Source organism: Mirounga leonina, unplaced genomic scaffold (genome assembly GCF_011800145.1).
Source record: "Mirounga leonina isolate KUSES-001 unplaced genomic scaffold, KU_Mleo_1.0 Mir_129, whole genome shotgun sequence".
Lineage (NCBI taxonomy): Eukaryota > Metazoa > Chordata > Mammalia > Carnivora > Phocidae > Mirounga > Mirounga leonina.
In genome coordinates, this window is record NW_023270323.1 from 19,099,928 (window position 1) to 19,117,500 (window position 17,573).

Here is a 17,573-nt window from a genome sequence, read left to right on the forward strand (position 1 = left end):
TACTTTCTCTACTTTTACTAGGTTTTACTAGGTTTTCTAAGCAAATGAGGAAAATTAGTGAATCTATGTGATGAGAATATAGTATATAGGTGTTCACTGTACTAGTCTTTCAACTTTTCCATTCATTTAAAGATTTTCAAAATAAAAAACTGAAGAAAAATATGCAGACATTGAGGACATTTACAAATAAGAGCTTAACTAGAGGTAAAAAATTATAAAGCAAGAAAATGTGTGGTATTTAATTTCTTTACTTTCTTACCAGAAACATAATGAATATTGTTTATTTGCCCTTCAGATTTTCTTTTCTAAAGTGCTATGAATCCTGGACCCTCATTGTTCTAAGATAAAATTAAGATAAAACATCAAGATTCCTGATTTTATGGTTTTTTAGAAAATATTATAATGAAAAGTCATTTTAAAAATCCTCACTTTATTTACATGTATACTTGAAAAGAATTCCTTTGAAATGAAAAATTAAAACAAAAAGTTGACTGGAAATACAGCAGGTCTTCACTAACCATTCTTTCAAAAACCAAACACTTTTTATAAAGTGTGGAAAATTCTGACAAGTTGCTGTGCTGACAGCAAAACAATAAAGGAAACAAGACTACAAAAAAAAAACTATCTGAAACTAAGTAGATTCATAGTACATTGCACCTTTTAAAAGGTCCAGTGTGCATTACAATGCAAACCTATGTCTTTATCCTCAAACTTTATCCAACTTTGTTAATCACAAAAGACTTTTCAATTTTAAAATCAAAGCCTAAAACCCATGGAAACTACAATGAGTACTTCTACATATATGAGATTCTTTTTTTTTTTTAATTTGCGAGAGAGAGAATGAGAGACAGAGAGCATGAGAGGGAGGAGGGTCAGAGGGAGAAGCAGACTCCCTGCTGAGCAGGGAGCCTGATGTGGGACTTGATCCCGGGACTCCAGGATCATGACCTGAGCCGAAAGCAGTCGCTTAACCAACTGAGCCACCCAGGCGCCCATATATGAGATTCTAATAAAAGCTGGATTCAGACATAAAAGTTAGCTCAGTTGAGGGGGCCAGGTTAAAAAAAAAAAAGCTTAGTGCTAGTTGAAAACATATATACAGAAACACAGGGCTGATTTTATAGGCTCTTTTAGGAGTATATGTAACAGGCCATGAGAGTCATATAATTTATTATGGGTATTAAATACTATAATAGGCTAAATACACCAAGTAAGCACACTGCAAATTTTCTTTTAAACTACAGTGCATGTCCTCTGTTCCGGATAAATGCTTCCTACTACAAGTCTTAACGTGCCATATTTTACAGCTCTAGTAGTTTTTTCCTAATGAAAAGTTCTGTCCCTTAATCTCCACCATTCTCAGCAACTACAACATTACCACACCTGTTTTGGAAATATGTGAGGCAGTCAACATTAACAAAAGTGAAAGGAGACAAAGAACATTTTAGTATTTGACGAATACAGAAGTATTATGTGTGCCTCTGTAAAATGGGAAATCCCATATTAATTGAAAATTAGAACTTTCACCTTATAATAAAGGAAAATAAGAAATAAAGGGAAACAAGAAAGCCAATCAACAATGCAGCTGTCCTATAATTACACTTAGAAGTCTGAGAAAAAGTAGGCTGGAGGCTAAGTATCTTAAATCACACAAGAAATCTATCAAAGAGAAAAAAAACAAGGCATGTTCTGAAAGCCTCACAGCTAACATAAAATGTATTTGTGGTATAAAATACTAATAGGCACCCTTTGAAAATTACTTCAAAGTCTTTATTCTGGCAGGTTTATGCTATAATATCTGGATACAGTTTAATTTTCTTGTGTAATGTCAAAATATATACCTGGCTAAACATTTCTATATTTCTCTCATTCTGAAAAATTCCAGGAATTAAAATTTTCACTTTTAATATTACTCCATTAGGACTGTTTGAAAAGTTGGGTATAAATCAAATTTTTATAAAACAAGACATTGATTCACTATATATACATTTAAAATGTCTTTATTTCTAACTGATCTTCAATTGGCAGTAGCTTTTGTTATTCATATATTTGTATATTCATTCATTCAACAATTACTGAGCACCTACTATTTGTCAGGTACTATTCTAAGAATTGGGGATACAGCAATAAACAAAATGAACAAAAATTCCTTTTCTTATTCTTTTAGGTTTCTTGGCTCCTCCTCAGCTGTGCCAAAGCCTTAATTGTCTCTCAAATCCAGCCAGTCTTCTTTTAAATAAAGTTTTTCTGGGCACATGGCCACTCAGCTAGCACAGATTTTCAGCTAAGCCATGTGCGTAAGCTCTGAACCATGGTATGGGGGCAGAAATGATGAGGTCAATGGTTCACATGCTTGAAAGAAAGCTGCTTGCTCTCCACCTCCTTCTTGCCTCCTTCACACAGGCTACAAATCAGACATGGTATCAGCAAGATTCAACCACACAGAATAAAAGACCCTAGGAGATGGAAAAAAAAAAAGGGGTGGGGGGAAGAACCTTGACCCCTGGATGACTCTGGAGCAGAATAGCCCCAAACTGCCCACCAACTCAAACTTGGGAGAAAAATAACTTTCTACTGTGGTTAAGTCACTGTTATTTGGTCCCTTTAAAACAGCTAAACCAGGGGCGCCTGGGTGGCTCAGATGGTTAAGCATCTGACTTCAACTCAGGTCATGATTTCAAGGTCCTGGGATAGAGCCCCGCATCGGCCTCCCTGCAGGGAGCCTGCTTCTCCCTCTCCCTCTACTGTTCCCCCTGCTTGTGCTCTCTCGCTCTCTGTCAAATAAGTAAAATCTTTAAAAAAAACAAAACAAAACAAAAACCAGCTAAACCAATATAGATGTGTAGGAGTCCACTCATCATTTTGTGTATTATTTTAAAATATGAACAATGACCCTTAATATACCTGGTATATATTTTCAGACTCCTCACAGAAGCCACCCTTGATCTACTCCATGCCATGATTACATCAATCCCTGCTTCTTTTGTGCAACTTCTTCATATTTTATATGTATCTCTATTATTACACTTACCACACTTTACTGTAGTTTATTTCCATATTTATCTCACTATTAGATGTGTCTTTCTTAAGAAAAAAGGTCTTCTTTTTTGTATCACACTATGGCAAAGAGTCAGTACTTAATATTTATTAAATAAAACACATTAAATTAGTTTGTTTTTTGTTTTGTTTTGTCTTTTTTTTTTGGTTAGGTTATAAATGAACTAATAATTTTTCCTATTCAAAGAATAAAGCTTAAGAAAAATCAATAAATGAAGATATTTTTAATATAGGATGCAGTGAAAATCTCTAATACATTATGGGTCAGAAAAATCAGTCCCAAACACTAGGCAGAAAAGGCCTTATTTTTAGTAATTAGCAGATGCCAGGCAATCTCAGTGTTTGTAAACACTTCAATTTTACAAGCACCTTCAATGACCATAGCTCTTGTCAGTTTCATTTAGTAGGCACTAGTAAACAGAGCAAGTCATGGTAGAGGTGAGTCAGACAGGGTCCACAGTAAAGGGAGTCACAGGAGCCCACACAGAAAAAAAAAGAGAGTGGGGGAGAATCAGAACAGGTCTACAAATGTGAGAAAAAAGGAGTAAGAATGAGGGGGAACAGATGAGGAAACTCAGAATCTTAAGAAGAACAGAAGACTATAACTAAAGAAGAAAACAATGGTAATGTTTACCTTGGAATTTTTAAGCTATTAAAAGTACACACACACACACACACCAGTAATATATGACCTAACAAACTGATAAAATGATTATATTCGATAATATCTAATTCTGGTGACTATGTGAGGCACTATAACACACTACTGGATGAATTATAAGTTAATATGAACATTTTAGAAAGCAATTTAGTGATGGTTACAATAACATTTTCAATATACATTCTATTTCTGGAAATTTGCCTTCTGGGTATACTTGGAAAAAACTGGCAATATGTATTTGTGAGAATGTCATTAAAATATCATTTGTAATAGAAAAAACTGGACATGATCTAAATGTCCATCAACAGGAAATGATTATTGTGCATGTACACAAGGGAATACAACTCTATGCAACCATTAAAAAGAACAGAGCAGATCACTTTGCATCTTTGAAGACATCCATGCCATTTTAAGTGAAAAAGAAAGGTATGGAACAGTGTGTGTGGCATATCCTGTATGTGAGTGAATTTTTATAAGGGTGTTTGTTACGCCTTAACATTTCTAGGACAAAAAACTATTTTTTTTAGTGTATTTATTTTAGGGTCGCCTGGGTGGCTCAGTCAGTTGGGCTTCCAGCTCTTGATTCCAGTTCAGGTCATGATCTCACTGAGATGGAGCCCCATGTTGGCCTCCACACTCAGTAGGGAGTCTACTAGAGATTATCTCTCCCTCTCCCTCTGCCCCTCCCCATGCTCATGCTCTCTAAAATAATAAATTAATTTTAAAAAATCCATTTTAAAAAGTGTATTTATTTTTAGTAATCTCTACGACCCAACATGGGGCTTGAACTTATGACCCTGGGATCAAGAATCAGGTGCTCTTCTGACTGGCATCCAAACAAAAAACTATTAATAAAAGTTCTAGGAGAGGGGCACCTGGGTGGCTCAGTTGGTTAAGCGACTGCCTTTGGCTCAGGTCATGATCCCGGAGTCCCGGGATCGAGTCCCGCATCGGGCTCCCTGCTCGGCGGAGAGTCTGCTTCTCCCTCTGACCCTCCCCCCTCTCATGTGCTTGCTCTCTCTCATTCTCTCTCTCTCTCAAATAAATAAATAAAATCTTAAAAAAAAAAAAAAAAGTTCTAGGAGAAAACATTGCAGGGAGAGGGACTTTAGTGTGTCCTTTCTGTAAAATGCTTGAATTTAACCAAGTGCATATATTAATTTGAAAATTTAAAAGTGTCAACAGAGGGGCGCCTGGGTGGCTCAGTTGGTTAAGCGACTGCCTTCGGCTCAGGTCATGATCCTGGAGTCCCGGGATCGAGTCCCGCATCGGGCTCCCGACTCAGCGGGGAGTCTGCTTCTCCCTCTGACCCTCATCCCTCTCGTGCTCTCTGTCTCTCATTCTCTCTCTCTCAAATAAATAAATAAAATCTTTAAAAAATAAAAAAATAAAAAAATAAAATAAAATAAAAAAAAATAAAAGTGTCAACAGAGTTATGTGGACATTATATATTGTTTTCTATATTATAAACTCAGATAAATCCTTTTAAAATTATCAAATTACTATCTGAAACTGAACTGCTATTTAGAATATATATACAAGCCAGGCTAGCCAGGTACATAATTAATGTCTCAAAATTTTTAGAGGATCTACCTTAGTTTCATCTCTTTTTCATGGAAAGAACCATAATTTTAAAGTAAGTTAGGGTCCAGTTAAATGTGTTTTTCTCCCCTATGAATCTTTATTTTTAGTTTTATGCTTTAAAATCTTGCCCTTAAATCTGGTCACTTAGCAATTTACTTTTATCCCAACCTATTCTTCATGCTGAGAAAAAATAAATGGTGACCACTTGACAGTCTGTTGACTGAAAAATAAAATATTCCAATGATAATCTGTTGTGTTTGCATGATGTTCAACATATCACTTAAATGCATTTTCATAAATACAAACTTGAAAAAAAATAAAAAATAAAGAATATTTAGCCACAGGGGCACCTGGGTGGCTCAGTTGGTTAAGCGACTGCCTTCGGCTCAGGTCATGATCCTGGAGTCCCTGGATGGAGTCCCTGGATGGAGTCCCGCATCGGGCTCCCTGCTCGGCAGGGAGCCTGCTTCTGCCTCTGACCCTCCCCCCTCTCATGTGCTCTCTCTCTCTCATTCTCTCTGTCTCAAATAAATAAATAAAATCTTAAAAAAAAAAAAAAAAGAATATTTAGCCACAAATGAAAGAAATAAACATAGAAAAATATTTTTTCTCTCTCAAAAAAAAAAAAGGCATTTTCACTGATATGAGCATTTGATCTGACAGCATGCAGTCATAGCCAATCTCATGAATATGTAAATTATAGACACAAATGGTAGGAAAGATTAAGCAACAAAACTAATTTACCTATAAGTAACACTGCTGACAAGTGTTAGATACTGGTTGGCTCTAAGAGCATTTGTACAGGTTTGATACACAAGGGCATTAGTGGTTGAGTTTGTTTTTTTTTTTTTAAAGATTTTATTTATTTGACAGAGGGAGACATAGCAAGAGAGGGAACACAAGCAGGGGGAGTGGGAGAGGGAGAAGCAGGGTTCCCGCCGAGCAGGGAGCCCGATGCGGGGCTCGATCCCAGGACCGCAGGACCATGACCTGAGCCGAAGGCAGACGCTTAATGACTGAGCCACCCAGGCGCCCCAGTGGTTGAGTTCTAATACCAAGACACTAATCTTCAAGTCAGATAACTAAGAAAGATCATTCAACTTATTGTACTCATCACTTTGATACAGAAGGAAAGCCAGATTAAACTAATCAAGATCAATCTTATATTACATCAATACTAGAACTGGATCTTGAAGCCATGTGGGAGTACAGACCCTTTGAGAATCGTAACAAGGGATACCAAAACAATTTAACCGAAGTACGATAGTCTCTCTTCTACAGGCAAATAGAAACACAAAATTAATACATTTCACTCTTCCAAAAAACATCTTTTTAGATCAGGGGTCAGCAAACCTTTTCTCTAAAGAGAAAACTATATACAGTATAGTTTAAAAACTAAAACTAAAAGAAACTATACAGTTGGAAATATTGAAGATGTTGGGTTTTTTGTTCATTTGTTTTTGCCACCTGTGTGATGTGAGGACTGGATTTAGAAGGAGTATGCAGATGAAGGAGCACTGACAGTATCACATACCTATTAGGGGTTCTCAGTTTGGTATATAGAAGGAAGGAAGGTATCTAGATCAGGGGTCAAAAAACTATAGTTCATGAGCCAAATCCAAATGCTGACAATTTTTGTACAGCCCGTGAGCTAAGAATACTCTTTACAACTTTAAAGAATTGTAAAAAATAAAACAAAGAATTTGCTACAGAGATTATATGTAGCCTGAAAAACCTGAAATATTTCCAACTGTACAGTAAGAATAACATCACTCAGGGTGCCTGGGTTGCTCAGTCGGTTGGGCGAACAACTCTTGGTTTCAGCTCAGGTCATATCTCAGGGTCCTGGGATTGAGCCCCATGTGGGCCTCCACGCTTAGTGGGGAGTCTGCTTGGGGATTCTCTTTCCCTCTGCAGCCCCCTGCTTGTGTTCTCTCTCTCAAATAAATAAATCTTTAAAAAAAAAGAAGAACATCACTCACAGAAATCTCAAACTTTTGAGAAAGATATATTACTTTGCTTTAAAATCTTTTTTTGTTATCTCTGATAATTATAAATAAAATTCATGTAATACTTACATTAGATACAACTGTAAATACATTTTTATTCCTTTTTAAATAACCATACTGGGGTATACTTGACACACTGAACATTTTTAACTTGATTAAGGTATATTTTGCATATCATATTATTTACCATTTTCTAATTTATGTTTCTTGATTTTTTAGTAAGCTTATCATATTGTACTACCATCACCATAAATCAGTTTTAAAACATCTTCATCACCCCAGTATGATCCCTCATGCATTTACTGTTAATGCCTACACTTACTGCTCCCACCCCTGCCCAAGGCAGCCACTCATCTAGTTTTTCTCTTATTTATAGTTTTGCCTTTTCATATGAATGATATCACATATATGTGGTTTCTATGTCTGATTTTTCACTGAGCATAATGCTTTTGTGAATCATCCACATCAGAGCAGGCATCCATAGTACTCATTGTTGAATGGTATTCCACAGGATATGTTGCACAATCCTAAAGTGTCAATTTATTAAGTTTTGACATATGCATATACCCGTGAAAACCTCATCAGTCAAAATAACAAACATGTCAATCACCCCCAAAATTCCATGTGCTCCTTTGTAATCCCTCCTTCCCACCCCTCCCCATCCACTTATGCCCAAAGCAATGACCGGTCTGCTTTCTTTCACTATACATTAATGATACTATATAAGTTTGTATTTGCCAGAATTTATATAAATAGAATCATACAGTATGTACTCCTCTGACTTTCACTCAGTATAATCATTTTTAAATTCATCCATGTTAAAGCATGTATCAATTATTTTTCTATAACTAAAAAATATTCTATTACACAGATATAACAAAGATTGTTTATACATTCACCTGTCAGTGGACATGTGGAATGTTTCCAGTTTTTAGCTATTACAAATAAATCTGTTCTAAGCATTTGTTCATAAGTCTTTGTATGGACATATGTCTTCATTTCTCCTGGATAAATATCTAAAAGTGGAATACTGGATATCTAGCAGGTGGATGTTAAATTGCTTTTTTTTCCCTAAAGATGTATCTATTTATTTTAGAGACAGAGAGTGAGCAAGCAAGTGGGAGGAGGGGCAGAGAGAGAGAATCCTGAAGCAGACTCCCCGCTGAGTGTGGAGCCCAATGTGGGACTCAATCCCAGAACCCTGAGATTATGACCTCAACCAAAATCAAGAGTTGGCCCCCCAACTGACTGAGCCACCCAGGCACTCCTGGATGTTAAATTTCTTAAACTGCCAAATTGTTTGCCAAAGAGGTTGTATCATTTTACACTGCCAGAGTAGTGTAAATGTTCCAATCTCTCCACATCCTTACCAATACTTGCTATGATCAGTCTTTTTTAATTTTAATCATTCCAATAGATGTGTAGTGATATCTCACTGTGGTTTTAATTTGTAATTCTGTAACAACTAATAATGTTGAGCATCTTTCAAAGTATTTGTCCTCTGTTTGCCATGTGTTTGTCACACCTTGGTGAGGTATGTTCAAATCTTTTGCTGATTTTTAAAACTGGGTTTTTTTATTACTGAGCTTTAAGAGCTCTTTATGTACTATGAATTTATCACTTATATGATTTGTAAATATTTCATCCCAGTCTGTGACTTAACAATGTCTTTTAAAGAGCAAATGCTTTTAATTTTTATACAGTGCAATTTATCATTTTCTCTTGTGGATCATGCTATCCTTTTCATTTCATATCTAAAAAAAAAAAAAAATCACTCCCTAACTCAACTTTTTCTTCCACAAATTTTATAATTTTAGGCTTTATGTTTAGGTCTTTGCTACACTTTGAGCTAATTATATGTGATATGAAGTTATGGGTCAAAGTTTATTTTACTACATATCGATATTCAATTGTTTTGGTACCATTTCTCAAAAAGACGTAATGTTTCTCCCTTAAAAATGACTTTGCAACATGTTTTAAATCAGTTGTCCACATGTTTTGGTTTTGGGGACTCTATTCTGTTCCATTATCATTTTGACTTTTTTGATGTCAATACCACAGTGTCTTAAATACTGTAGCTTTATAAATCTTGAAATCAGGTAGACCTCTAACTGCTATTTGTTGAAGTTGTTTTAGTTACTCTAGAACCTTTGTATTTCCATATGAATTTTAGAATCAGCTTGCCAGTTTCTACAAAAAAAAAAAAAGGCTAAATAGGATTTTGATCAAGAATGTGCTAAATCTATACATTACTTTGGGGACAACTGACATCTTAACAATACTGGATTTACTGATCCATGATTATGGTACACCTCATCAATTATTAGATCTTCTTTAATTTCCCTCAACTGTGTCTTGAAATTTTCAGTGAATGGATCTTTCACATCTTTTGTCAGATTTATCTCTTAAGTATTTCTTATTTTTGATATTACTATAAATTATTATTTTTAAATTTTAATTTTTTAAAAAATTTAATTTCTAATTGTTGCTGTTATATAGAAGCAAAACTGATTTTTGTATATTTGTATCCTGCAACCTTAACTTACTTCTTTGTTTTAGTAGCTAGATTATATCATCTGTGAATAATAACTATCTTACTTTTTCCTTTCTAATCAGGATGCCTTTTTTTTTTGCCTGATTGTACTGCCTAGAATCCCTAGATCAATGTTGAACAGAAGTGGTGAAAGTGTATATCCTTAACTTGTTCCTGGTCTTAGAAGGAAAGTATTCAGTCTTTACCTCTAAGTATAATGTTAGCTGTTATTACCTTAGTCCCCAAAACAGGCAAAGACCCCATCAAAAAGGAGAATTTCAGACCGATATCCCTGATGAATATGGATTCCAAAATCCTCAACAAAATCCTAGCTAATAGGATCCAACAATACATTAAAAGGATCATCCACCACGACCAAGTGGGATTTATCCCCGGGATGCAAGGGTGGTTCAACATTTGCAAATCAATCAATGTGATGGAACACATTAATAAGAGGAGGGAGAACCATAGAGTCCTCTCAATTGATGCAGAAAAAGCATTTGACAAAATACAGCATCCTTTCCTGATTAAAACTCTTCAGAGTATAGGGATAAAGGGAACATTCCTCAAGTTCATAAAATCCATCTATGAAAAACCCACAGCGAGTATCATCCTCAATGGGGAAAACCTGAGAGCCTTTCCCTTAAGACCAGGAACACGTCAAGGATGCCCACTCTCGCCACTATTGTTCAACATAGTACTAGAAGTCCTAGCAACAGCAATCAGACAACAAAAAGAAATAAAAGGTGTTCAAATTGGCAAAGAAGTCAAACTCTCTCTTTTCGCAGACGACATGATACTTTATGTGGAAAACCCAAAAGACTCCACCCCCAAATTACTAGAACTCATACAGCAATTGAGTAATGTGGCAGGATACAAAATCAATGCACAGAAATCAGTTGCTTTCTTATACACTAACAATGCAACTGTAGAAAGAAATTAGAGAAACGATTCCATTTACAATAGCACCAAAAACCATAAGATACCTCAGAATAAACCTAACCAAAGAGGTAAAGGATCTATAGTCTAGGAACCACAGAACAGTCATGAAAGAAATTGAAGAAGACACAAAAAGATGGAAAAATACTCCATGCTCATGGATCGGAAGAATAAACATTGTTAAAATGTCTATGCTACCCAGAGCAATCTATACCTTCAATGCCATCCTGATCAAAATTCCAATGACATTTTTCAAAGTGCTGGAACAAACAATCCTAAAATTTGTATGGAATCAGAAAAGACCCTGAATCGCCAAGGAAATGTTGAAAAAGAAAAACAAAGCTGAGGGCGTCACGTTGCCCGATTTCAAGCTATATTACAAAGCTGTGATCACCAAGACAGCATGGTACGGGCACAAAAACAGACATACAGACCAATGGAACAGAACAGAGAACCCAGATATGGACCCTTAACTCTATGGTCAAATAATCTTTGACAAAGCAGGAAAGAATATCCAATGGAAAAAAGACAGTCTCTTCAATAAATGGTGCTGGGAAAATTGGACAGCCACATGCAGAAGAATGAAACTCGACCATTCTCTAACACCATTCACAAAGATAAACTCAAAGTGGATGAAAGACCTCAAGGTGAGACAGGAATCCATCAACATCCTAGAGGAGAACATAGGCAGTAACCTCTCTGACATGGCCCACAGGAACTTCTTTCAAGATACATCTCCAGGGGCGCCTGGGTGGCTCAGTCAGTTGAGCGGCTGCCTTCAGCTCGGGTCATAATCCCGGGGTCCTGGGATCGAGCCCCGCATCGGGCTCCCTGCTCTGCGGGAAGCCTGCTTCTCCCTCTCCCACTCTCCCAGCTTGTGTTCCCTCTCTCGCTGTGTCTCTCTCTGTCAAATAAATAAAATCTTTAAAAAAAAAAAATAAAAAATTAAATTAAATTAAATTAAGAAAAAAAAAGATACATCTCCAAAAGCTAGTGAAACAAAAGCAAAAATGAACTTTTGGGACTTCATCAAGATAAAAAGCTTCTGCACAGCAGAGGAAACAGTCAACAAAACAAAGAGGCAACCTACAGAATGGGAGAAGATATTTGCAAATGACACTACAGATAAAGGTCTGGTATAAAGAACTTCTCAAACTCAACACCCAAAAAACAAATAATCAAGTCAAAAAATGGGCAGAAGATATGAAAAGACACTTCTCTGAAAAAGACATACAGATGGCTAACAGACACATGAAAAATGTTCATCATCATTAGCCATCAGGGAAATCCAAATCAAAACCACATTGAGATACCACCTTACACCAGTTAGAATGGCAAAAATGGACAGGGAAAGAAACAACAAATGTTGGAGAGGTTGTGGAGAAAGGGGAACCCTCTTACACTGTTGGTGGGAATCCAAGTTGGTACAGCCACTTTGGAAAACAGTGTGGAGGTTCCTCAAAAAATTAAAAATAGAGCTACCCTATGACCCAGCAATTGCACTCCTGGGTATTTACCCCAAAGACACAGATGTAGTGAAAGAAGGGCCATATGCACCCCAATGTTCATAGCAGCGATGTCTGCAAAGGCCAAACTGTGGAAAGAGCCAAGATGCCCTTCAACAGATGAATGGATAAAGAAGATGTGGTACATAGATACAATGGAATATTAGCCATCAGAAAGGATGAATACCCGACTTTTACATCAACATGGATGGGACTGGAGGAGATTATGCTAAGTGAAATAAGTCAAGCAGAGAAAGTCAATTATCATATGGTTTCACTTATTTGTGGAACATAAGGAATAGCATGGAGGACATTAGGAGAAGGAAGGGAAAAATGAAGGGAGGGAAACCGAAGGGAGAGATGAACCATGAGAGACTATGGACTCAGAAACAAACAGGGTTTTAGAGGGGAGGGGGGTGGGGGAATGGGTATTAAGGAGGGCACATATTGCATGGAGCACTGGGTGTTATACGAAAACAATGGATTGTGGATCACTACATCAAAAACTAATGATGTATTGAATGGTGACTAACATAATAAAATTTAAAAAAAAAACAAAAAACACTAGAGGCATTTCCATTCAAATCAGAAATTTAAAAAAAATAATGTTAGCTGTTGGTTTTTCTTAGATGCCTTTTATCAGGTTGAGGACATTAACTTGTATTCCTACTTTGCTGAGACTTTTTAATCAGGAATGAATGTTGGATTCTGTCAAATGCTTTCTCTGTATCTACTGAGATAATCAGACAGCTTTTGATTTATAGTTTGTTAATATGGTGAATTTTAATGATTGATCATTGAATGTTAAACTAACTTAGTATTCCTAGGATAAACCCTACTTGGTGATGACATGTTATCCTTTTTTCATATATATTGCTGGATTCCACTGGCTAAAATTTAGTTTATAATTTTAACATCTATTTTTCATGAATGATACTGGACTGTATCTTTCTTTGCCTGATTTTGGTATCAAGGTAATGCTGATTATCTTAGGTGAAAGAGTAAATCAGGTCCCTGTTACTCCATGTTAGTCAGAAGTAGAAGTCTGCTTTATAGTCATTATTTCAACTACTCCTTCCTAGCCTAGAAAATATGCATCATTATTAACTTCATTTTGCATTTAGGGGAAATGGGGAATGGGGAGAAAACTGAGGCTCAGAGAGCAAGGGAACACAATTCCAATCTGGAACTAGGATATGAATCCAGAGAGTATAAATCTAAAATCCACTCTCTTAATCTGCTATACTATATAATACTGTAATATTTAAGTAGTATTCAAAAAGATTCTCTTAAACACAGAAATTAATTTATTTTTCATTAAGAAAAAACATTCTACCTCTAAATGATACAAGTAGTCTGACCTGAAGCTCATGTAATCACTTAAGAACTATGGTATTTGTTGAGAAGAATAAATGAGATGCCACAGTTTCTTATACAGAGTCAGGATCCATATAAACTATTAACTACTGAAAATATTACTTAACAAAAAGAAAAGATCCAGCTGAAAAGAAATAGTCTTATAAAGATGTCCTATAGTCCCCAAAAGTCCAACCAAAACCGTAACAATGGGGCACCTGGGTGGTTCAGTCAGTTGAGCATCCAACTTGGTTTTGGCTCAGGTCATGATCTCACAGGCTGTGGGATCAAGCCCTGTGTTGGGATCCCCACTCAGCAGGGAATCTTCTTGAAGAGTCTCTCACTCTGCCCCTCCCCCTCTCTCTAAAATAAAATAAAATGAATCTCTAAAAACAAAAAACACTAACAATTGCTGCTACCATTTCAAATTTTTATTTAATCTTCAAAACCACACTGTGAAATAAATATTACTACATAAATTCGATAGCTCAGGAATTGGAGACACAACATTAAGAAACTTGTTTAAAGTCTGCCATCCCATAAGGAGCAGAACAGGTATTCAAACCTAAGACTCCACAGCTTTACAATATTTTCTTAAAATTTCCATTTTTTTCATTTTTGTATATTACAATGTTATCATCCCTAACAAACAAGAAGCACTGCCAAGGGCCTTTTGGAAATAAGGGAAGTGCAACATCAGATTTTAGCAGAACACAATGCCACACAATTGATGCCGAGCCCTGATGTAATGACAGCAATGAGGGCTTTCCCAATCCCTGACTGGATTACACTGTTTTGCCCTCTTTCTAAAGCAAGTTTTCCTTCCATAAAACTAGCTAAGTACCTTTTCTCTACTTCTGATGATCTATAGTGGGGCATAGCTCAATTAGCCTGGACTACTAGCTGTGGGCTATAATGCAGAATTCCTCTAAGAGCAGGATGGGAAGAGGAATAACAGCTATTCAAGTAATTCCAGGCCTGAGGCAAGACGGTTTTGGGCAAAAAGCCTGGACTCATGAAAAGACTGCCAACATTCAAATACCTATTCTGCCTCATACTAGCTGTGAGACCTTGGAAAGATTATTTAACCTCTTTGGCCTTCATCCATAAAATGGGGATGATAATTTGTCCTCTCATAGTGTTGAAGATTAAGAGAGAGAATATATGAAATGAAGAGTGTTTAGAATAGTGCCTGGCACTTGCTAGGCACTGTTTAAATTTTATTATCAATATCACTATTATTCCTATGGTTACTGAACAGTAAAAAATATTTTAGAGATTCCTCAGCATAAAGAAGATATTAGGAAATAACTATATCTAAAAACATAGTCCTATAAACCTGACATATCTATATCAGAGTCCAAAAAAAATAGCTTTGAGAGTTGATTTCCAGCATCTTCTATAAGTAGGCAGTTTTTAAAACACAAGCAGGGAGGGCACCTGGGTGGCTCAGTTGGTTAAGCGACTGCCTTCGGCTCAGGTCATGATCCTGGAGTCCCGGGATCGAGTCCCGCATCGGGCTCCCTGCTCAGCGGGGGGTCTGCTTCTCCCTCTGCCCTCTTCCCTCTAGTGCTCTCTGTCTCTCATTCTCTCTCTCTCAAATACATAAATAAATTTAAAAAAAAAAAAAAAAAACACAAGCAGGGATAATCAAAACAATTCATAAAAACAAAGCAAATTACTCAATTCCAGTATAGTAGCATTAAATACCTACTATGCACTCAGCATTATGCAATGTTCCACAGGGGATATACAAGATCTATCCCTACTCTCAATAAACTTAGAATATTAGAGAGCAAAAAATACATACATAGAACAATCAAATAAGACAAAATACAGTATCACTGAGTGGCACATGAAGGAATTCTCAAATACCATTAAAATTTATGAGTTCAATATACAGAATAAAAAGAAATTATCTCTCTATATATTTACTGCTACTCCTGATGTTAGTGCCAAGAACAAGTTCAAAGGACTGGCATATTATATTATAAATTATCAGTCACTCAAGCAAAAAAAAAAAAAAAAAAAAGATGGTTATTTAATAACAATTTCCATTGTAACTTACTGTTGCTATTTTGGTCTGGAGAAAGTTCTCCCTTTCTTCATCTACCTTAATTTCATGTCCAGTTTTAAATAATTCAAGCATTTTGGGGATGTCACGGCCAATGGAATCTGGTTAGAAAAATTAAAAATCCAGTTATCACTACATATAAATAACAAAAATTACTGAATAAGAGAAACATTCATCCTATATTAAGATACAGCAAACAAGTTATAGCAGACAGACTTTATAGAGTGGCCTCTGTGATGCCCATTTCCTGGTTTCATGCCCTTTTGTGACCCCCTCCTCTTGAATGTGGATGGGAGCTGCAACTTGCTTCTAACCAAGAGACAGGATGTTTATATGTACATGATTACGTTACATAAAATTGTAATGTCCATCTTGGAGGAGACTCTCTTCTTTACTGGTTTTGAAGAAGCGGCTGCAATGTTTTAAGCTGACATAGGGAAAGGGCCCCAAGACAAGAAACTGATGCCCTCAACCTAGCAGCCTGCAAGGAACTGAATCCTGCCCCAAAGTCACATGAGTCCAGAAGTGGATCTTTCCCCATTTAAGTCTCAGATGAAACCACAGCCCTGACTGATGCCTTGACTGAAGCTTTATGAGACACTGAAGCAGAGGACCAAGCTTAGGTGTACACACACTCCCAACAGAGAGAAACCAATAGATAGTAAATGTGTGTTGTTTTGAGCCACTAAATTTGTGGTAATATTGTTGCACACCAATAAATAAGTATATGCAAGGATGATGCTTATCACCCTTTAGAAACCTAAGGACAAATTAAAATCTATAATATTTTCTGTGATAAGAGCAAACAGTACAGTCTTGAAATCTTTTAGGAAGTTTTTACCTACTGTCATGTGAAACTCACCTGACCTGCCTTACCATAAAAATGGGAAAGGTACTAGAAGTCACAAGATTTAGCAGTAGAAATAATAATCACAGTGACTGATAGTCTAGAGGCAGTTCATTACTGCATAAATGGCTACAGAAGCTGGCATGAAAAAAGAGTTAACAATTGAAACTCAAAAAAAAAAAAAAGAATTGAAACTCAACTTTTTGGATTCTAATGTCACTTTGTCCTCCATTATGGTAGAAAAAGAAGTACAACTGAATATAGAAAGGAGAAAAATGAAGTCAAGGTAAAAATTAAGAATTTTCAACAGATCATACAGAAGACTTCAAAAATAAACTGTACCTTCCAAATTTTTAGTCATTAACATTTAACTCAAATTTAATACACAAAAATACAAGCTTTTAATATTTCATGACAACATACGTTAACTTGAAAATTTTTCAATTTTGTACATAGAAAATATTATTTGAAGAGTAAGATAGACAATAAGGAATGTGCTAAAGACACACCACTCTTATATGTCTCCAATAATTCTTCCCATGATAAGTCAACATGAAGTTCTCATTATATAGAGAGTACAGTATATCTTCAGCATACATTACTGCCAAGGATCATCTGGGGAGTTGTTCAGTATGGCTCAGGAGCACTTCATTGTAAATGAAAGCAATTATCCACAAGGAGCTTACAATCTAATTGTAATTGATGGGGAGAAAAGGGACTTGCATTTGGAACTACCGCCAAAAAAATGCTACCTTTTTTTAGTATCAAATTCTGATGTAACTGGTATTAAACAGTATGAAAAACAGTATAATAAAACAGTAAATGCTAAAAGTGATATACAAAAAAACAGGAACCTGGTTAAATCATTTATATCTCTACTTAAGCTTGTTTCTCAAGAATAGTGCCTTCTACATAGTGAGAGCTCAAGAATTATGTTAACCACAATGCCTTCCTTTCTGTCATGGTGAATCAAGAGTTCATGCTCTCAGCAAAGGCCAACCCTCTTCA

At 36.1% G+C, this 17,573-nt stretch overlaps 1 protein-coding gene across 5 annotated transcripts in view; it reads right to left on the bottom strand.

Moving 5' to 3' along the window:
• The window catches only part of MRPL1 (mitochondrial ribosomal protein L1), an 89,968-nt gene that overhangs the window by 25,764 nt on the left and 46,631 nt on the right, over nucleotides 1-17,573 (bottom strand). For all 5 annotated transcript variants that reach the window (XM_035004718.1, XM_035004720.1, XM_035004719.1 and 2 more), the window contains exon 7: nucleotides 15,713-15,819. In XM_035004718.1, the coding sequence (XP_034860609.1) occupies nucleotides 15,713-15,819 (107 nt within the window). The remainder of the gene's footprint in view (nucleotides 1-15,712; nucleotides 15,820-17,573) is intronic.